At 40.2% G+C, this 22,299-nt stretch overlaps 1 protein-coding gene across 1 annotated transcript in view; it reads right to left on the bottom strand.

The window, feature by feature from the left end:
* Positions 1–9,715: 9,715 nt before the first annotated feature.
* RAB3C (RAB3C, member RAS oncogene family) overlaps positions 9,716–22,299 on the bottom strand; it is a 128,304-nt gene continuing 115,720 nt past the window's right edge. Inside the window, exon 5 of the mRNA XM_048931471.1 lies at positions 9,716–11,345. Coding sequence (XP_048787428.1) covers positions 11,158–11,345 — 188 coding nt within the window. The 3' untranslated portion in view covers positions 9,716–11,157. The remainder of the gene's footprint in view (positions 11,346–22,299) is intronic.

The following is a 22,299-nucleotide window of genomic DNA, read 5'->3' as shown; positions in this document are numbered from 1 at the left end:
CTGTGCCTACCACTGACAACATGAGCTCGCCATGACCTAGCTTTTCTATACTATCCAGCTAAGTTTCAAATCCTCTGCCTTATGATTTAACTTGTCAGGATATTGCATGTGTGCAGACAGACACGTAGGTAAATTAAGGCACTTGATAAAATTTCTGAAGGGACCTTTGTTCTTCATTTCACAGCACAATATTTGCACAGTACATAATTTTGTTCAAATTTTGGCTCTTAATGGCCTCAGCTTTCTGATTAAGCCGTGGAGTCCATTTGGTTGGGTGTAAGCCTGCAGTTTGTCTTTCCCAGTTTTGATACATACTATTGCCAAATCATCCACCCTCACCTTCGCAGGGAAATTTTGCCCATTTCTTTGCCCTTAATCAAATTAGGCATATTTTCTGCATCACTTTGTATCTTCCCTTTACATCATCTTTTCTGAAGTTTTTTTCATTGGCAGTTGGGAACTTTCTATATCCTACTCTAGTTCTGCTTCTGACAGAATGATACAAATGGGTTTTCATGAGTAAGAAACACCTGTTGTTGAAACAGGTTTTATCCTTTTGGATCACCATTCTCATCTATCCGTCTGAGATTTACTCTCTGCATGATTAAAGTCCTAATCTTTTCCAAATAGAAATAATGAAAAAATACCCTGGTTCCAAGATGTCAGTCAGAAGTAGAATCATAGAATCATAGAATCACAAGGTTGGAAACAACCTATAGGATCATCCAGTCCAACCGTCTCCTCATCACCATTGCCACCACTAGCACTAAACCATATCATGCAGCACGTTGTTCAGACGCCTCTTGAACACTGCCAGGGACAGCGACTCCACCACCTCCCTGGGCAGCCATTCCAGTGCCTGACCACTCTCTGAGAGAAAAAGTTCTTTATGTCCAACCTAAACCTCCTCTGATACAATTTGTGGCCATTGCCACCTGTCCTGCTCTTTGCCAGAGAGAAGAGGCCAAATCCCTCTTCGCTACAACCTCCCTTCAGGAAGTTATAGAGAGCAATGAGGTCTCCCCTGAGCCTCCTCTTCTCCAGACTGAACAATCCCAGCTCTCTCAGCCGCTCCTCATAAGACTTGTGCTCCAGACCCCTCACCAGTTTTGTTGCCCTTCTCTGGACACGCTCCAGGACCTCAACATCTTTCCTGTAGTGAGGGGCCCAAAACTGAACACAGTACTCGAGGTGCGGCCTCACCAGCGCTGAGTACAGGGGGATGATCACCTCCCTGCTCCTGCTGGCCACACCATTTCTAATGCAGGCCAGGATGCTGTTGGCCCTCTTGGCCACCTGGGCACACTGTCGGCTCACGTTCAGCCAAGCACCAACCAGATCCCTCTCTTCTTCACAGTCATCCAGCCACTCATCCCCAAGCCTATAACGCTGCATCGGGTTGTTGTGCCCAAAATGCAGGATGCAGCACTTGGCCTTGTTGAACCTCATCCCATTCACCTCAGCCCAGTGATCCAGCTTGTCTAAATCCCTCTGAAGGGCTGCCCTATCCTCAGGCAGATCAACACCACCTCCCAACTTGGTGTCATCTGCAAACTTACTGAGGGTACACTCAATCCCCTCATCTAGGTCATCAATAAAAATATTAAACAAGATGGGTCCCAGTACCGACCCCTGGGGGACACCACTTGAAACAGGTCGCCAGCTGGACTTCACTCCATTCACCACGACCCAATGGGCACGGCCCTCCAGCCAGTTCCTTACCCAAAGAAGTGTATATCTGTCCAGGCCACGGGCAGCCAGTTTCCCCAGAAGAAGCCTTTGAGGGACCGTGTCAAAGGCTTTGCTGAAGTCTAGATAGACTACATCAACAGCCCTTCCCTCATCTATCAGACTGGTCACCCAGTCATAGAAAGAGATGAGGTTGGTCAAGCACGACCTGCCTTTCACGAACCTGTGCTGGCTGGGCCTGATCCTCTGGACACCACGCACATGCCGTGCAATCTCATCCAAGATGATTTGCTCCATAACCTTCCCTGGTACCGAGGTCAGGCTGACAGGCCTATAGTTCCCCAGATCCTCCTTATGGCCCTTCTTGAAGATGGGAGTCATATCAGCAAGCCTCCAATCTCCTGGGACCTCACCAGTTAACCAGGAGTGCTGATAGATGGCTGAGAGGGGCTCAGCAATCACCCCCACCAGCTCCCTCAGCACCCAAGGGTGCAGCCCATCTGGTCCCATGGATTTGTGACAATCCAGACAGAGGAGGAGCTCTCTGACTGTCTCCACTGGAATCACTGGGTGCATATTCTGTGCAGTGTCCCAGACTTCCAGATCAGGGCATAAAAAGCCCAGGGGACAACTGGCCTGGCTGTTGAAGGCAGATGTAAAGAAGGCATTGAGGATCTCTGCCCTCTCCTTGTCCTCAGTGACCACCTTCCCTGCTGCATCAAGTATAGGATGATAATTATCTTTGGTTCTTCTTTTGCTGTTGATATATTTATAAAAGGATTTTTTATTGTCTTTTACTGCAGAGGTCAACCTGAGCTCAAGTTGGGCTTTCGCCTTCCTAACTTCCTCCCTGCATACCTTAGCTACTTCTTTGTAATCTCCCCAAGCAGCCTGTCCCTTCTTCCAGAGGACGCAGACTCTCTTTTTCTCCCTGAATCTCAACATTAACGGCTCATCCACACCAGTTGTCTTCCCCTATGGCTCGCCTTACAGCACTCAGGGACAAATATGTCTGTGTCTTCTCCCTTATCCTTCACCTCTTACCCCTCATTCCCAATTGTTTTCCACTTGCCCCAATAGGCAGAGCAAGTACACTGGGGGCAATCTCAGAGATCAGTGGCAAGCCAAGGTTATGGGAAGTTACTACGTTTGCTGGTAGCTGGGATGACTTCCATTCTCAGAGGCCATTCAGTAACAAGAGCCATTGCCATAAAGACAAGCTCTGTGAATCAGGGCTTTGAGTTGCTCAGCAAAACCTCCTTAGAGATGAGGGATCCTCAGTAATATGCTGGGAAGCTCCTTGTGTTGGGTGAGAATTGGGAATTAATCTGACAATATTTGCTCTGCAGATGAGATGTTAACGTAATAGAAAAACTGGGAGACTTGACTGAAGCACAGTGCAACAATGACAAGGAACAGGAGCTACTGAATTGCAAGTGCACTCCAGTGAGCAGGTGCTTTAGCAATTTGTAGAATGATAAATGAAAACTAAAAAGCTTTACCTCATGCTTAAAGGCCAATATGTAGGATGCCACAACATTGTGCTTTTAGTAGGAAAATCTCTGATCTTTCTTCTACAAAGTCCTAAGGCAAAAGGTCCAGTGAACCATGGGATGGAGATGGATCTAAGACTCAGCAATGCTGCTGAGGGAATATTCAGTAATGAATTATTGCAGATGGCTATAATTATCAAAAAGGAAGTCATTTTTTTCACAGTTGTAGAAGGTAAAAAGAGAGGGAGAATGAGGGTAAGACTATGTCACCACAACTAGGATATTCATGAATATAGTCTCTTGAATATTTATTGTAATTGAAAAGAGAAAAAAAAAGTCTCTCAACAAAAAGAAAGCTTAACAAACAAAATCCACTTGGTATACAGAAGTCACATACGAACAGAATATTTAATGGAATACACACAGTCTCTACGTCCACATATATTTAAAACTCTGCACATGGACAAAACTTGTACTTCACGTTCAGACAGGAACTCCTGTGGATGAATGCAGAAGATTCACAACATTTGTCACCCAGCAGCATTTTAAACTAACATATTTTTCAGAACGACAGTCACTATATTGCAGAAGTAGCTGGTGGAGGAGGGACAGATTGAGTCTCATCCCCTCACAAATGTATCCTTAGCAAGAACTTGAACAACTTATCATCATGAACAATTCAGCAAGTTAGCTTGAAGGAGCCAGAACAGCTACATATCATAGGTGAATAAGGAATAATAAAAATAGTAGGTAAAATTATCTGCCAGCCCTTGAATACTCAGGTCACTTAGCAAAATAAAAAATTAGGTAATATATCCCCGTCCTGTAGCAGCCTGTATATATGCACTTAAATTGTACTTCCTATTAGGACTGTTATTTTATCTGCTGCTTAGCTATAAAGATGTCCAGAATTTTCTTCTTTTCCTAAGAAATCTCAAATTCTCTCAAAATTAATTTTCATTTTACCCCGAACTGTATAATTTTGAAAGCGGTTTCATAGCAGCAGGTATAAAAGCAGGAAGAATTTTAAGGGCTGCTCAGGTCATTGCAAGTGCTGTCCTGTGCTACTTAATGCAATTTGGCTATTTGCTTTCTCAGAGAAACTATGTGCAGACAGGAAAGCCAATGGTTTCCAGCAGGCCTCAAACTTCGATTCTTTTCTTTGTAAGTCTAAATTAAAACAAAACAAAACAAAACTCAAGCAACCAACCAACCATATGAGTTAACTTAGTATATTGTCTACAAAAATGTAAAACTAAAAATATACTTAGACACCTTTTAATGAAAATGGGTTTTCTGAAAAATTTCAGTACAAGCAGTTACTCTCCTTGTCCCAGTCTCAGTGGCCTAACTTTACTTAGCAGATTTCCAGGGATCATGACACACTCTCTTTGAAACCAGAGGTATAGCAAGAATTAACAGAATAAGCTTCTCCTTTGTGGAGTCCATAGGCACAACTGGGAACCACTGGTGGATAGGTGTTTCAGGATTAGAAGTCCCACAGGTGCCCTAAAGATTTGAGAGTTTTGCTGAATAGTGATGGCCTTGCTCATGTGCTTAGAGAATTATCAGAAATATGCAAGGGTAAGAGGAGAGGAAATATGAATGATTGGATCTCTCATTTTTATGTCTTGGTTAGATTCTAGACTGCACTTTTTCCAACTATACTAAGGACCATGTAGCTGTTGAGTGAGTGAAAAGTCTGGGTGAATATATTTAATGTTGTATTTATTTTCCTTCTTTAGGATATAGAAAAGTTAAGGAAATGAACTGACATACATAACTAATTAAAGTCACTGTCCACTGTGCTAGACTACTTTGACTATGACCTTCTGGCTGTTCCCAAAAAATGTTAAATCAGGGCACCTACTGAAGTTTGCAAAGTTATCTGCAAGAGTATTGGATACTCCTATTAAATTTTTCAGATATCACAAGTTAACTATATCATATTAAAACACACTTATATGATATTATGCAATATAGGCAAACAGATAACATAGCTGATAACGCTCTAGGAGGTTATTCTAATGTATCTAGGGAACATGCTTTAAAAATATATGCAGATAGTTCAGACAAGTTTACAAGCATCTTCTGACTAAATGTGTTGTCCCACTAGTGTCGATGTAATGTGACCATTTCCAAAGAGGACACACTCAGTTCTAAAAGTAAAATTGACATGCACTTGCAATAAACATACAGACATCTTTTACCATGTCATATTTGAATATATGAAAAATAGTTTAAATGACTTAAGAATAGAGTATTTTTACACTACACTGATAAAGCATTTACTATATAAATTTTACTACAAGACACACATAGCTACTGGAAATCTTAAGCCACACAGGCATCATCAACACCTTACCACACATACAGGACACTTTTCCCTTTCACACAGGTTTATATACACTGAGTAAGTCATTAAATATTGCACTTATTGGCCCATGATTCCTCAGTTTTGAGGTATTCAAAAAATAGAAAACATCTATTTTTATAACATATTTTCATGCAACATTTAAGACACTTCAGTTTTACAAACACAAGTATATAGGTTACACGTTCTGACAGTTCAACTGAGCCACGACACTTCTGACATTACTCACAAAATATTAAACAGGAGTTACACACAAACAGTTCATTTAACACTAGTTGCAGGTACATGTCAGAGTTACTCAAGTAAAGTTATCGCCAGAAGTGGTACGCAATCCCCAGCTTTCATTAATGCATGTTATGCGTGAGCCTGAAGTTACTGCTCTTCTGCTTCTCCTTCATTGAATCAAATACCAGGTACCTTATTCTATAAATGACTAGCCACCTGCATGTGCTGGAGCCATGGAAAATAAACATATGGTCTACAGATGTAATCCCATGGATTTCTGGTGTTAATGAGTTCTGGGTAAGTTTACTGTGGCATTTATGGAAAGCTGCACTTAATGAGATAAGTAGCAGTAGGAACTGAGTGAGTGTCAAAGACATACTGCTGCATATGCATACTAAATGTGTGTAGTTACAATTCTGACTCAGTGAATATCCATGGATAAACAAAGTAAAATAAAAGGAAGGAAAAATAAAACGAAAACAAAAAACAAATTTGTAAGGTGAACTGCATTCACCTCTTCTTAACAAAGAAACTGGTAAAAGTTGTTCAAATAATTGAACTGAGTTGCCTCTTTAAATGACACTAAACATATGATGAATCTTGGAGAATCTGAAGTCAGACTGTACTGAAAAGCCTATGTGTATGGATTAAACAGTGTAAATTAACAGAACTCACTTCTCTGTTGGCAGAAGTGAGATACTGCTTTACACTCCCTAAGTGCTGATCTATAAGTATTTACTACTCAGGGTCTCAAACTGCTATATCCGTCCTCCTAAGGCTCACCTACTCACTGTCTAAGAAACAGGCCAAGGAGGAAACTGTCTTAACAGTCGTTCAGCAGGACAGTAATTTAGTTGATGCCCTTAAAAATACATGTAATAAAACTTGCCTCTCCTAAAGAAATATAGAAAAGAGTAGTTTGTGGGAGAGATTATTTTTTTAGAATGCAAATGCAGCATCTTTCATCTGCTGTTACAGAACAGAGGAATCATCACCAGATGTAGAATTTGTACCACCTTTTTTTCCCCTAAAATTGAAAATTCAACTCAAAGCATTCTCAAATATTGGGATCAAATTCCAGCAGAATTTGTGTATCATGACATACTTTGTTCCTGAAATAAAGAAGGAGCATGTGGTACAGCTGAATGTACAAAGCTGAGCAGACTGGGAAGAAAGTTTAATCTTTCAGACTGACGCTCTGGAAAGGCCACAGACATGTAGTTGCTCAGGTAGTTTCTCTAAGCATTGCATTAAGTATAAGCACAGAGGAACAAACAGTTCCAGGTAACGGTCACGTACACAACTGTTCAGAGAGAATATTTTTTGACAGAAAATCCAGCTAGCTTATATGTATTTCAAACACCAAACAAACAGATCTAAATAAACAAACTACTGCAACAACAACAAAAATATACTAGTAAATTAGCTATGCTATAAAGACTAGAATGCTTGTGAACATGAACTCTTATCAAAATCAGAAAAGTGTCTGAAGGTTAACTCAGCAAGGCTTGCTAGCTCTCTAGCTGGTTGGTGCCAGGAGGCACTGCAGAAGCCAACTGTGTCTTGTGCTCCTATGTGATCCCAAGACATTTTCTGAGCACTAGTTTTTCATACAGCAATCAGTACAATATCAGAGTATGATAAGGCTTCTGTACTATCCATGCACAGAATTAGCTTGCTGCTAAAAGCATCAGTATAGATCATAACTTGGAAAATAGTTTGTGAAGTGACGGTTCAGCTGGCACTATGGAGCTCAGGAGTCTCTGACCAGAGGCATCTAAACTCTCAAAAATGTAATGTGCTCTCTATGACAACTGTTGTATCTCATCAATTGGCCTAAATTTTTGTGAAAGAGGCCATTTGTGACTGGAATCCATGACAGTCAATCTTATTTCTGTGCAGAGAGAGACAGCAAATTAGTGAAAAGTCTGTGAGTACTTCAACAACTGTGAGGCTGTAAATAATTTTGGATATCTTGTCCCTAGGTTTTCAATTTAATGAACCAGACTTCTTGTATCACTAATATATTACTGATCCTTTCTCTTAGCAGAACTGTGTCAAATACTGCTTCTCCTCCAGTGACTAACTCATAATCAGTGACTACTGGATAGGGATGAAGAATGATCCATTGGTTGTTTGAATTTTGATCCTTGATTAGGCTAGGATGGAATTTCCAAAATATTAAATAATAACATATCTCTTCTTGCATTTAAGAAAATTGCAGTTCTGTCTCAGAATCAGTTGTAATTGAATTACATTGACACATGCTTCAGTTGGAGACTCTGTGCTATGTAACAGTGCAAAGCATAATTTCAAGTAAAATGAAAATTCTACTCCTGTTGGCTTCCACGGAACTCAAGCTAAATTTTCATCATGCTTGAGGAAGGAATAGTAAGTTACTTCCAAGAAGCCCTTCTGTCTTTCATATTCCTCTGCAACAGCCAGGTTTCACCCTAAGAAGGTGAAGTATCGAGAGCTCATGATGCTTGTCATCTGAATCTGACCAAAATTTATAGCAGAAAACTCAATATTGCTGAAACATGGCTTCAAAAGCCAACCTATTCCACTGGTTGGAAAATCAAAACTTGTTTTTCCAACAGTAGGTAAACCTGACTGTTGAGAAAAATTCTCCTTGAACATCCAGAAATGTCAAATTTCAGAGGAAGGGATGGTAAGATAAATCTGGTTGGATGGGACATAAGCAGGTCCCAGCCCAGCCTCCTCAAAGCAGTGTCAGCTGAGAGGTCAAAGCAGATGGCTCAGGATTTTATCTAGTTTTGTCTTGAAAGCCTCCAAGGATTTGATGTGAACACATTAAAAGTTAATCTGAATAATTCTGAATTCTATGGCAACATCAATACAAAGAACCTAGGTGTTCTTACGTAGTCGTTAGGCCCTGCATTTCTGCTTCAGGTGAGCCCTTTCTCGTAACATGTGGCAGTCAGTCAGTGTTACTCTGGCAGCTGCTTCCCCCAACCTCCCCATCCCATACAGAAGATCAAGTATGTCAGAGGCTAGAGGTTTTACTTGTCACTGAGCAAAGGTGAATATTTGCACTTGTAGCAGTGCTGCATGATCCAGAACATGCCCAAGCTCTTTTGTGTTGATATTCTCCACTCACTTTACCTCGCCTGAGGATGTAATGTCTCAGGCATATAATACAACTTAAAGCTTTTCTAAATAAATGAGGGCTGCTGTTGATTGCTGTCTCAAGGATGTTCTGCTCACTTTTCTCCAGTATATATAAATGAACATAACAAGCACGAGGAAGGAAACTGGCCACCACCTCATGTAAAGCACCCTTGGTGTCCTATCACTTCTTTTATCTAAGCAGCCAGTACCCAGTGGGTGAAAAGGTGTCACTGAAAGTTCCCCAGCACAGTTGCCAACATGCTGCCTTAGACACGGGAGAGAAAAGTACTGCTCTGTAGGAGGCTGGTTTATGGTATGTGTAACACGTGCCTCTTCTGCCTGACTGCTCATCAGCTCCACAGAGGAAATGAAATTCAGCAAGTAAAAGTTCAGCCTCCATGTCTACTAGGAAAATAGGTGTTTAAAGAAGCTTGTTAAGAGGACGTAAGTTCTAAAATCCTAAAATGAAGACAGATCATTTAAGTTAGGCAGCCAATGTTGCCCCCTGGTGGCCATTCCGTTTTGCGTGTGTCTCTATATGCCTTGCTTGAAAGTCGTTTTCACCATGTAGAAGTTAATATCAGTTATTTAACCAGTTAAAAAAACAAAACAAAACAAAACAACAACAACAAAAAAAAAAACCACAACACAAAACAAACAAAAAGAAAGAGAAAAAACAACCAAGTGTCCATTTTCCTCAGTGTCTTTCAGGAGTTTATATGAATAACTTTTGAAAACAGGAGTGTGTACAGAGGGATTTCCAGTACCTTCTGTTACTTTCATTTTCTAATTTGTCTTCCTATTTTTTTATTTTTATTTTTATTTTTTTTATTGCAGACAGTTAGGGAAACGTCAGTCTTGTCTTAAAGCCCGTCTGCTAGGAACAATAAAACAGTTAATTCCACAATAATGCAGTTTAGCTTAAAAATGTCACTGTGACAGAAATAAAGGTGTTGCATGAAGCACTACGTACTGGACATAGATGTACCACCAATTACCATTTTAAAACTTTAGAATATGACTATTTTTATTAAATTGATTGAAACAGAATTTGTTTGTTGTACTTTATTATGCCTTTTTGTGTGTGTGTCTGTGTACTTCACAGCTTTTCCTGATTTTAGAGATACATTCATTTTAACTTAGGAAATGATAACTATTTCTTATTATTCCTAAAGTTATTTTCAAAATATTGCCAATCTGTGATAGTCCTGATGAAAAATATTTCCTCATCAAAGAAAAAATGAGGTCAAACTAAAGCTCATTGACATCAGCAACACATCTACATTAGGTCTGAGTGAAATTAGTAACCAGTATGGTGATGGCTGTCCCAGTGACTGAATGGGACATACAGCTCCTGAAAGCTTAAGCATGCAGGTTTGACAGCAATGGGACAAGACAGTTTTTGGCTATGAACAACTGATTGTGATGGATTTGGCTTTCTTAGGGATAATATCTGAACAGTGTTCAATATCTAACACCGGTGGAAAGAAAAAAGAGCTGGTCAGACCTCTTCTGCTAGGGCAGAAACTACCAGGGTATCTGCATGTTGGAATGAGAAAATGAGTAAAGTTTCAAAAGGAGCTTAACAAACAAAAATGTAAGCATAGTAGCTACTTAGCCAGGATGAAGTATCTAATATCTCTGAGAATCTGCACTGAACACCCATACCCATATCCAGTTGGAATCTCAAAGGAATGGCAGGTAGCTTGAGGTCCAGGAAGGCTGGAGGTCTGCTCCTTCTAACTTCTACAGTTTCCAAGCACATGATGTGTAACATACTGAGCCCAGACTTACTCAGGCAGTATGCTCAAGGAAGTGTTCCTTATAAATGATCTAGACAGAATGACTGATTGGCTCTTTAAAGTAATATTTCTAAATACATTTTTGGTCAGGAGAAAATATAAAATACCTTGGCTGCTGCCCTAAGTATTCAACTACAAAATTTGAAACCGATGATGCAAGTCACATGGCACTAGCTGAAGTAAGTATAATGAGAAACAGTAAAAAGAAAAGAGAAACTAATAGCCATCCTGCATGCAAGAGCCAGAAGCTAAAAAACAGATTACTCTTTCAAACTATTAATATCCCCATCTTCGTACGTATACTCAACTAGATGCTAATGTAGAATAAAAGATTTTTCTCCCAAATAAATTACTAAGACAGTATAAATAAAGGCATATAGACCATTCATAAATACTCTGTTGGCAACAGAATGCGCTGGAGCTGCCTTTGCTGGTAGCCGCATTAACAGCCACAGTTGGGTTGCTGTGGTGGAGGGCTGTCCTTTAGTCGTGTGTTCTGCTTGCCAGCAGTGATGTTGGGATCTGTCTCCAGACTTTCGGACATTTTGTCACAGATGATATCCACAAGTCGCTCAAATGTCTGCTTGACATTAATGTTGTCCTTGGCACTTGTTTCAAAAAATTCAAAACCTAAGAAAATAAACAACACGTGTATGTTTGATACATATTTGAGAATCTCCAAGCAGTGTACAGACTTCTCAGCACAGATGTGTGTGCGATAAACAGAAAGTAAATATGTGAGAGCACACACATAAATGAGTGATATTGCAAAAGCAGTTAAAATTATAACACAATCAGGGCAACTACATTAGTGTCATTTGCTTCATAACAAGTCAGATAAAATACAGACTAGACCAAATACATTCCCTTAAACAGATTATACTTTGAAACAGTTTCATATAAAAACTGACACCAATTTGAGAATCCTATTAAACTAGAAATGCCCTATATATTCAGCCATTGTGAAGGTATAATCTACTGCTGTATCTCTAGCTATTATGCTTCTCTGAGCATTATTCAGCTGGAAAAAGCCATTTGCATCATTTCATTAACCTCATGCCAAAATAGACAATTATATTTGGAAACAAGCAGGTAAAAAAGCAAACAAGGCAAGGAAAGCTTTCTGCAGTTTGTCTCCTTGTAGGTAAATCTGTGGGGAAAAATCTGTGTCCATGTCTGGAGCCCCCAGTACAAGAAAGATAGAGATATGTTGGAGAGGGTCCAGAGGAGAGCCACAAAGATGATCAGGGGATCAGGGGACTGGAACACCTACACTGCAAAGACAGGCTGAGGGAGCTGGGCTTGTTCAGCCTGGAGAAGAGAAGGCTGTGGGGTGACCTATTGCAGCCTTTCAGTACCTAAAGGCAGCCTATAAACAGGAGGGGAGTCAACTCTTTGAAAGGGTTGATAACTGCAGGACAAGGGGAAGTGGTTTTAAGTTGAGGGAGAGAAGATTTAGGTTGGATGTCAGGGGGAGGTTGCCTGCAGAGAGAGTGGTGAGGTGCTGGAACAGGCTGCCCAGAGATGATGTGGATGGCCTGTCCCTGGTGGTGTTTAAGGCCAGATTGGATGGGGCCCTGGACAGGCTGGTCTGGTATTAAATGGGGAGGCTGGTGGCCCTGCATGTGGCAAGGGGCTTGGAGATTCACGATCCTGGAGTTTCCTTCCAACCCTGGTCATTCTGTGATTCTGTGAAAAACTGGACCACCACATATAACCAATAAACAAACACTGTTTTTTCTTTTAATTCATTTATGGAGAAAGACTTTTTATCAGTCCATTCCCAATGATTACCTCGAAGGCAATGAGAACTACTGTTAATACAGGAGCCTATATGGAGCAGAACTAGCTTTCCTAAGCTCCCTTTTCTGCCCTGGTTTGTCCCATGTCTTATTTCCCATGTCTGTTCCCTGCCAGGTTTGCAATTTGCTGTTCTGCCTGCAATACAGGAAGTTTCTGATAGAAATGTCAGGTCTTCTCTATTCTTTCTCTCCAATTCCTTTTTTCTGTTTGTTTGTTTGCTTGCTTATTAGTTTACTATGCCTCTTTCTTCCCACTTGCGGACTATGTTACATATTTTTCTCATATTTGTCTCATTGCTGACTTGAGGGTTTCTTAGAAATTTAATAGTTTCTACTTCTGTCTTTCCATTGCTCAAGGTTTCAGTAATAAGAGAGTTTACAAAACATCTATTCCACTAGTAATCTTACAGAAGTTACTTCACTTTTGTACATCTATTTTGATTCTTTTTAATCAATGCTGAAAAGCAGTGTGCCCCTACTGCTTAATGTTTAATCAGGAAATATCAGTCACTTCAACTCCTGAGAGAAATGCAAGAAACAGATTTATTATTTTTGTTGTGTCAAGCTAATCTTCTATTTCCAAAGGCTATTTGAAACTAAAATTGAACTGCTCAGATAGTATCTGAACAGGATATAGTGCATATGTGCACAGTCCTATAACCGCTTGGCATGTAGTTTTCGCATACCTAGAGATAAAGCAGGTAGTTATATCCAGCTTGGCATGATAACCCAGTATGTGCAAATAGCCAATACAAAAAGTTAACTCTGTGTTCTGAGCATTCTTCATATTTTTAATTTATGTTAAGTGCCTTGTGCTAAGAAGTCAGAAAGTTAAATTACTTAGATGTATAGGAGCTAAATGCAGGCCAATGTTGGTGCTCATAGGTAGTTTAAATAACAAACTCTTGCACATACAAACATCATAAAAGGATTTAGTCATGTAATGGTAATATCAGCAAGAAATATAATCTCACAAACATGAGCTTTTTTCCAAGCACATTAGCTTGAAAAATTTTCTTTCCCACATTTCTCTTGAATGCAGGAAAATTGTGATAAAAGACCAGTTATGGAAATCATATACTGGGAGGTGATTTTAATCTAAGTCTCAAATCAATTGTTTGGTTGCTATAGATTAGCAACCTTCTTCTAATGTAGAAGAAAAATGTGGAAAGCCAGTGTAGCCTTATTTGCTGATGGCTTCAGTGCTTCTATGGCGTTCCATGCAGGAGAAAACTGTTCAGATTTATTGGGAGCTGCTTGGTGAAAAGGAGGTCTTCCACATTTCCACTGCTCTGTGTCAAAACATGGCTGTGGCTCTGTGATGGAACAGTGCAGTCAGATCTTCCCACAGCTGCTGCCATCTGCTGCACAGGAAGCAGGAGGAGAGTAGCTGTTCTTATGAGGTTTGATTTGATTTCAAAGATATATATGTGCTACAATCCCAGAGGATGACTGCAGGCCATTATTTCACTCAGACTGTGAGAGCAACCTGACCTGTCTTGGTCAGGGAAGGTGCTTGCTGTGCTTGTGCAAGCTGAATCTGGACCATGGGCATAACTTCAATAAAATGGCATGAAATCTGGGGTCTTGAACCTTGGCTTCTGGGACCATCACATTATATTTACAGTACAAATAAGCCACAGCTGTGACAGAATATCATTATTACTGCCAAGATAACAGCTCTCTCTCCTGATCATCAACCAGCTCCATCACATCCCATGGTCTCATGGGTAATGTGTCAGAATTTGTGCCCATTGCATGTTTCTCCTCTTTTCAAATAAATAGAAAGAGATGAAACTGAGTATGAAATGAAAAGAGGGGAAAAATGCCTTGTAATCTGTGTAACCCCCAGCAAGGGTGTTGCTTTGATATTTATTACATTCCCTGCCAGCTCCAACACCTTTCAAGCAGAAAAAAAACCTACACTTTACTGTATGAGTAACAGTGATCTGACGTGTGGAAAAGAGATAGCATAAGCAGTATGCCCTCACTATTTGATGCAATGTAAACTGAAAGAGGAGAGAGAAGTATACAGGCAGGACAATAGGGCAGAAAGGCTGACGGACAATTAGAGGATGCCTGAGAACTGCAACACCAAGGCCTCTGAAATGACAGAAAGAATGAATCTTTAAGCTGAGCGGTTTTTAAAGGTAGTAACACAGAATAGCTGGCACAAGAGATGATCATAAAATGGCAGGTGATGCAGCTAGACAAGTGATCTGGGCATTGGAAACAGAAATTGGAAGGAAAAGAGTCACAAAGATCACACAGGAGATTGATGTCAGAAAATACTGTAACAGAGAGATGATGAAGACAACAGGTCCACTACCACAGTGAGGGTGCTCTGCATTACACTGAAGAGTGGAAACCCTCTTTTTCAGAGTAATATAGGGACTTATGGCATGTTCAAGCACAAATATATTTAATATTTATTCAAAGAAAAACACATCAGCTGTGGAGAAATCTGTGGAATTGAGTTATGGTTTTGTTACAAGAAGAAAATTATAGTTACAGTAGCGGTACGGTTGGGTATGAGGCAATGCCTGTGTATACATAGCCTCTGTCTACTTTTTCATTTCCTTTGTGATTCAGAACCTTCCCAACTTGACCATGCAAAGATGAGATGATGCACAGACTTGAGACAATGTTCTGACTTATGAAAAGGTGACTGAATTCCCACCTGTATCCACAACAAAGTACTGAACTTATTCTGTATCTGATGTGTATGGATACAAATTTCAGTCACTCAGGAGCTGGTTCCTTCAAGCAACCCTGCATACAGACCAGTTGATAGCCACTATTTCTATGTTTATATATGTTGATAACTACTCTGAATGGTGAAAATGGACAATCCAGTAGGCCCCTCATAAATATTTCCTGCTGTAGAATGGATTCAGTCGCACACAGGTAAGGTAATTGTAGATGTTCTGTGAAAACTGTGCTTGCAGATGCAGAAAGGGTCACACAGAACAGTCTTTTGTAGTCAGTTAAAAGATGTTTAGTGTACATTTTAAAATAATCACTTTCAACTTATTGGCATGTATTGGAGAGCAGCCTTAGGACCAGCTGAATTACAAGAACTCATCAGAACAACAGTTCAGAGAGACTCATCTAACACCGCTGCAGAAATTCCTGTATGGCTCAGGACTGGGGCCAGTTTTCTTTAATATCTTTATCAGTGATCTGGATGAATCAGTCCCCACTCACTAAGTTTGCAGATAACACCAACTTAGGGAAGAACACTGATCTGCTTGAGGTTAGGAAGGATCTGCAGAGGAATCTGACTAGGCTGTATGGATGGGATGCATCCAGCTCTCTAAGCGAAAGCTAAATGCTGAGTGCAGCACTTGCATAGTGGTGGTGTAGGCTTAGGGAAGTTTGGCTGGAATGTTGCCCAGCAGAAAATGACCTGGTAGTGCTAGTTGACAGCTGGCTGAACAGGAGCCAGCTGTGCAGCCAGCTGCCCAAGAAGGCCAGTGGTCTCCTGACCTGTATCAGAAATCGTGTGGTCAGCAGGCCTTGAAAAGTGATTGTTCTTCTGTCCTCAGCCGTGTGATACAGAATGTATCTCAAGTAGTGTGTCCTGCTCTGGGCTTCACACTACAAGTAGTATGTAGAGGTGCAGGAACCCATTCAGAGAAGAGCAACAGAACTATCAAAGGGACTGGAAAGCAACTATGAGCGGCAGCTGAGGGAACTGTAGTTGTCTGGTCTGGTGAAAAGGAGGGGAGACCTCACCGCTCTCCACAGCTACCAGAAGGGAGGCTATAGCAAGGTGGGTGTTGGTCTTTCTCTCAAGTGAGAAGTGACAGAACATGAAATGGCCTCAAATAGATCTAAGGAAGATTTAGGTTGAATATCAAGAAGAATTTATTCACAAAAAGGCTTCTAAGACATTACAATAGTCTGCGCAGGGATGCAGTGGACTTGCCATCCATGGAGGCATTCAAGACCTCTGGAAGTGAAACTCTGGAAAATATTTTAGTGGTGGACTTGATAGTATTAGGAGGATGGTTGGACTAGCTGATCTAAAGGGTCTTTTCCAACCTACGTTATTCTAGGATTCTTGCAACAGTTTCCTGACCATACTGTGCAAGCAATTAAATTCCCCATGCGTGTATTACCTTATGCAAGAGACTTTATTTATTTCTTTTTAACAGAAGTTCTATCCATGAATGTCTGTGGAACAGTTTCAGCAAGATAGGGGGTATTTTTCTAGCAGAGAGTGTGAAAAAATACATCATGTAAGAACTCCTTACTTGCGATTGTTTTCCATTTTGTTCTGGAATAGTTTGCAGAGTTTTTTCCTGGTGATCTCTGCTCTCTTCCTGACTCATTTTGCAAATGCTTTACTGTTTCTAAGCAAATGCTTAGAGACTGTGAGTTCCTATAATGCTGGTGCATGATGCCCTCGGATCTATATGCCTTTTAGTACTGTCTTCAGGATTTTTTTTACTGCTTATTATTAACTGAGAAGAAAAGCTTTTTGTGTGATCGTGAAACTGAAGTGAGGCAACTCCATGGCAATGCTGAGGGCAGCAGAGCTCAAAGAACGCTGTGGTCCTACCACCCATGACGATCTGTACTGTAGAACTGGATGAGATCAGGCAAAGCATGTTACAGGGAAGATTGAAAAAGCCCAAGTCGTACATAGGTACGCTAGGCAGAATGGAAATGAAAATGAGAAAATACAAAATATCAAAGCACCTTCTGAGCATATGAACATTACGTGTGGAAGATGAATGAGGGTACATCTTTTAAATCCCTTTTCTGTTGTTTCACTCACTCTGCTGTCCTTCCACGACTCTGTCTCTTCCCTTTATACTCTTTACCCCCTAGCACTGACTCAGAGGCAGCTGGCATGCTGCAGAAATAGTGGCTGACCAGCACACTGGTATGCTGCTGTTGCAATCCTGGTGATCTGTAGTACACATAGAATAGTTTCATTAGCACGTCTGAAGCACATGAACAGTCTAATTTATTTTGTTCTCTCTTTGCCTTGTATGTGTACTGGCTCTGCAGAGGCTCCTTCATCATCTCTCATTAGCACTTGTTTATGCCTGCTTTCAAAAAATGAGGAAGAAAAAGAAGATCTTCATGCAAAAGAAAGAACATTGTGCATACTCTCATATTCCTGAAAAAATGTGACATCAAGAGGAGAGGCTAACTAGCAAACTTTAGCCACAACACAGATAAGAGTTATGGTAATGTTTTACCAGTTGATCAGAAAGACCTTCTGGTTTCAGAGTGTCTGTCCATAACGAAGACAGTTTTATTTATCCTCCCTGATGTTGTGCTATGTTTAACAGATATCTTCAAGGCTGCATTTCCCTTATAGCTATCCTTCCTTCTAAGCAAGGTTGAACTGTGCTCTTTAGTACTGCTCTTTCCAGTTCAACCTAGTACTCTGAGGAGCAGTGTGACAGTGCAATGTCTGAGCAAGAACTGCCTGCAGGAAGCTGCTTCCTTTGTAACACAGTGGTGTACAATTGGCAAAGCCCAGGAAACTGTGGGAATTAGTCATTTAATGAAGTCATAGTGCATAAAGTACAGGAGCCAATGCCTAGTTTTCCTGGATCTGCATCCTGTGGTCAGTTCTAAGGGGCACTGGCAGGCACATCTTCAATCCTGCTGAGAATAGTACCTAATAAGTTTTGCATTCATAGTGTAGGCTGTGAGTCAAGCCAACTGCTCAGCTGTCTGCTTGCTCAGAACCACACAGGTCTTAGAAACTTCTAGCCCTCTCTCAAATAGCAACACAAAGAGACAGGTGTATGTGGCATCATTGTAAATGTCATCTCTTCTGGGGAACCAAACTGAAAGAAAATGATCACCACTTTTCTTCAAAACATTGCCTGCAACTGCAAGTTATCTAAAAGACCTGCCTACATTGTGCTCTGCTTTGCAGGCCTAGTGGATGGGACCTGTGCTCTCCAAACAAGACTGTGGGCTAGACTATGTTAAGAAAAGTATTAAAACAGTATTAAGCCCCAAACTGGACTTTGTTATTTCCATTTCAGCAATTATCAGTGCTTTAGCATAATTCTGATTAGAACCACTATAAGCATTGTTAACAGAAATGCTGTGGCATTTGCTCATCCTTTAAGGTGGCCAAACAAAAAAATTAAATAAATAAATAAGCTAAAGGATGACTAAAGTAAATTTGTAGCAAATATTTTTTTTTGTTTGATTGTTGACTTGATTGACTTTTGGTGAGCAAACATAATATCTTGCTTCTCTTTGTCATTAACTCTCCTGAAATACATCATGGAGTCTCGTAAAGGAAAATGAGGTTGGCATTTTCTCTCTGTAGAAAAACATCCTGGGACAGGTGCTTTTGAGCTTTTAATTGCTCTGCTAGTGCTCCTTGTGTACTGTAACTTAACAGAAGACTGGAGGTTTTCAGTGCTGTCAGTCTGTCTCCTTCTGGCACTAACATTTGCCTTTTACAAAGAGCTAAAAAACAGTGAAGGGGGGAAATATGAAAGAGGCATATTCCTGCATAACCCAATTATTTTCATTTTTAATACAAAGTTGGGCAAGACCGTATGTCCACTGAGGTCCTTGAAGCTGTCAGTGACCCTGCCTTCTGTAACCAGCTTCCAGCCAGCCACAGAGGCAAAAGAGAACTTGTCAGTATACTAAGCCACGTGATGAGGTTTCAAGTCCTACTTGACTCCCAATTTACATTCCAAAATTATAGTCCTAAAAATGCCTTTTCAGTTGCATTTCCTTCATAGCTATCCTTCCTTCTGCCTAAATCACATCTGCCTAATAGTGCTGATACTCAGTGGTCACAGCAAGTAGAGGTCCACCCCAGTCCTAACACAAGACCCAGTGGCTTGTGCTCTTGCTGTGAGGATTCAAAATAGATCATGTCCCTGCCACCTCTCAGCAGTGGACTTGGTCTTGCAGGCTTGGTAGGATCACACAGAAAGGCTGGATGCTGAGTTACAGACCATGTAAGAATAAAGCACTGACAAGTGCTCTGCTTTTGTTTTTTCTGGGATTCTAAATGAATTTAAATAGAAGAAATCCAATTACATTCAAATCAGGTCTCTTGCACTCCTCATGCCCACGCCAAGATCAATATGAAAATAAAAAGAGGTAAGGTGGGCTGAGTTTGGCTTGAAATGAGAAATTCTCTGTTTTTTTTTTTTTTTTTTTTTTTTTTGTAGGGTTTATTTTTAAACTAGTGGGAATCAAGAAGAGCAAAGAAAGAAAAGGATGAAAATATGAAAATAAAGACAAGAAGGAATAAATAGGTCAGATGACATGACAGAAGAATGAATGAAAAAAGGAGGAAAAAAAATTTGCAAGACAGTGTGTTTAGAAGTCAACATTTTTGACTTTAGTTAAATCTAAGGGATTAAATTTTTGTAAGTGACAAGCACAGTCTGTGGAGGCACACTGAATTCAATGAGGAATGGCTTCAGCCTGCCCTTTCAGAAGGAAATGCAAGATCTCACCTAGAAAGGACCGATTTCATTTTGTTTTCTTACAATGTTTGGTGGCTTCTGGGGGAGACTGTGCCAGGATACATTTACAAAGCGGGCAAGTGCACTCCAGGGCATGGTCAGAAGTACTGGCTGCCCAAGCCATGAGGGCCCTGGGTGTCAGCAATAAAGAAACACGGAGGCACAAAAAAATTGCTTGAAATAATGCTTTCTCGAAAGCTGTTCAATAGAGCTCACAGCCTGAACTGTATTTTAGCAGGATATCACACCAGGTAATTAACAGGGGTCCCTTGTAGACAATGTTTCTAGCATACAATATTTTTATTTCCCAAATACTTAACCAGCCTAAACCAAAAAGCTGGGATAGGACCAAGAGGATCAAGATGGACAGACATTTGGGGCAGGCTGTGAAATATTTCCCTACTGTCTTGTGCTTCATGAGCACAACATGGCTTGGGCAGGTTGGTCTGCACTTCTGCATCAATCTTAGGAGCTGTGGCCTTGAGGATATAATGTGCATTCTAATGGCAGGACTTCTAATTAAAAGCTAATGAATGTTTAAAATGCTAATGAATGTTTAAATAATTTGTAACATACATATAGCAAGTATGAATTGTATAGAAGCAAACACATAACCACAGGCAAGAACACATACATACAAAATTATCTACCCACTCTGCAGGCATAGCAATGAGGCATAAGTAAATGGAGAAACTGTATGTTGAACTACATATGCAATCATTCATTTGTATGTGCAGCTACTCAGTGTCTATTCAAAGCTCTGCACACAACTCTGCTTGCTAAACCTTTGCCAGAATGTAGATCACAATATATCTTACTGATTACAAATAAAAAGAACCAAGAAAATCGTGCCACCTGTGAGTCATTCTTTTCATTTCTGTTCTCACAAGTGTCAATAAACTTTTATGAACCTTTTATGAAGGTATGAAGCTTTGAACTCAGCTGAGATGCATGAGATCAATTTTCAGAAAAGCTGTGTGAATACTGCAGCTGGTAAATGTGCGTACATTCACAAGGTTTTCAAGAAAATTTCAAACTTTTCTCACTAAAATACTTCAAGCACATAGGTGTTGACTGCTTGCCCTTTTATAAAAGCCCCTTCCCAGTGCACCTACGTCTGGCCATTACCATAGATGATGTTGTCAGCAGCTTGAAGCTATGACCTTTGGTGACAGAGTCCAGTATGTTGTCAGCAGCTTGAAGCTATGACCTTTGGTGACAGAGTCCAGTAATGACTATATTTCATTAACAAAAAGCAGTAAAATATGTAAATGAAAATAAGACAAATTTTTTTTGTCACCAACATTCTGTTCATTTTCCTTCAAGGGCAGATTTGATTAGAAAATTTATCTTCAATTCTTAGACAATTCTTAGAAATTCAGTTTTGTTAATTCCCTGTATCTCTTCTGAACTCCCATTACTGCAAGGGAGCTGTCTGGATAGAGATATGAGGCTAGTTTTGCCAGGCAGTAGCAGGTTACTGAGACCTAGCATCAGTTTGAGAGTTACACTTAAGAAATAAGCCAGTACTGACTGATAGTTAAAGAAATGATTGATTATACCTCTTTAATACAATTGAAGGTCACACTTTTCATGGAGCTCAGCAACCACAAAGAGGTCCAATTTTCTAACAGAAATTGAGGTCATTAACTGTGTTTTCCAGGGCATTAAACACCCACTTTTTCTTTTCTTGTGTTGACCTTCTAAAAACCTGGCCCAAAATGCACATGTCGATTCTTGAGGTGACTTCAATAAACCAGGGTTCAAAATAAAACCTCACTTGAGAACAGTTTCCTAGCCTGTTCTTTGTATAGGACTTACATATATTATGCTTGCTTGTAATTGTGGTTGTTGTTAATAGTATGGACCACGCCATACAAAGGGCTCAGAGTCTTAAAAAGTCTTGCTAGATAACAATATATATATATATATATATATATAGGTTTTTGTTTGTTTGTTTGTTTTTATTTTTTAAACTTGCCTTCAGGAATGGTTATCAGGTCACAGATAGAGGAAGAAAAGAAAGTCCCAAATATGTGGGACAACTCAGAGCCCTTCAGACTGGTGAGAATGCTTCTGTGTAATTCAGTGAAACTCATTCTGTTTTCCCTGACCTCATCTCCCTCAGTCATTGGGCAGATTTAAGAAGTGATAACAGCTGTACAGAAAAAATATAAACATTTTTGTGTGCAGTCTGAGTACAGAACGTGACATACTGGATCAAAGATACAGTTTATCAAGCATGCCCTTGAGATAGCCCCAGGACATGAATCCAAGAAAGGAAAACCCTAGAGTAGATAAAGG

The sequence above is a fragment of the Lagopus muta genome, chromosome Z (assembly GCF_023343835.1).
Source record: "Lagopus muta isolate bLagMut1 chromosome Z, bLagMut1 primary, whole genome shotgun sequence".
Taxonomy (NCBI): domain Eukaryota; kingdom Metazoa; phylum Chordata; class Aves; order Galliformes; family Phasianidae; genus Lagopus; species Lagopus muta.
The sequence above is the reverse complement of the archived record's forward strand: the minus strand, read 5'-3'. Positions and strand labels throughout refer to the sequence as shown.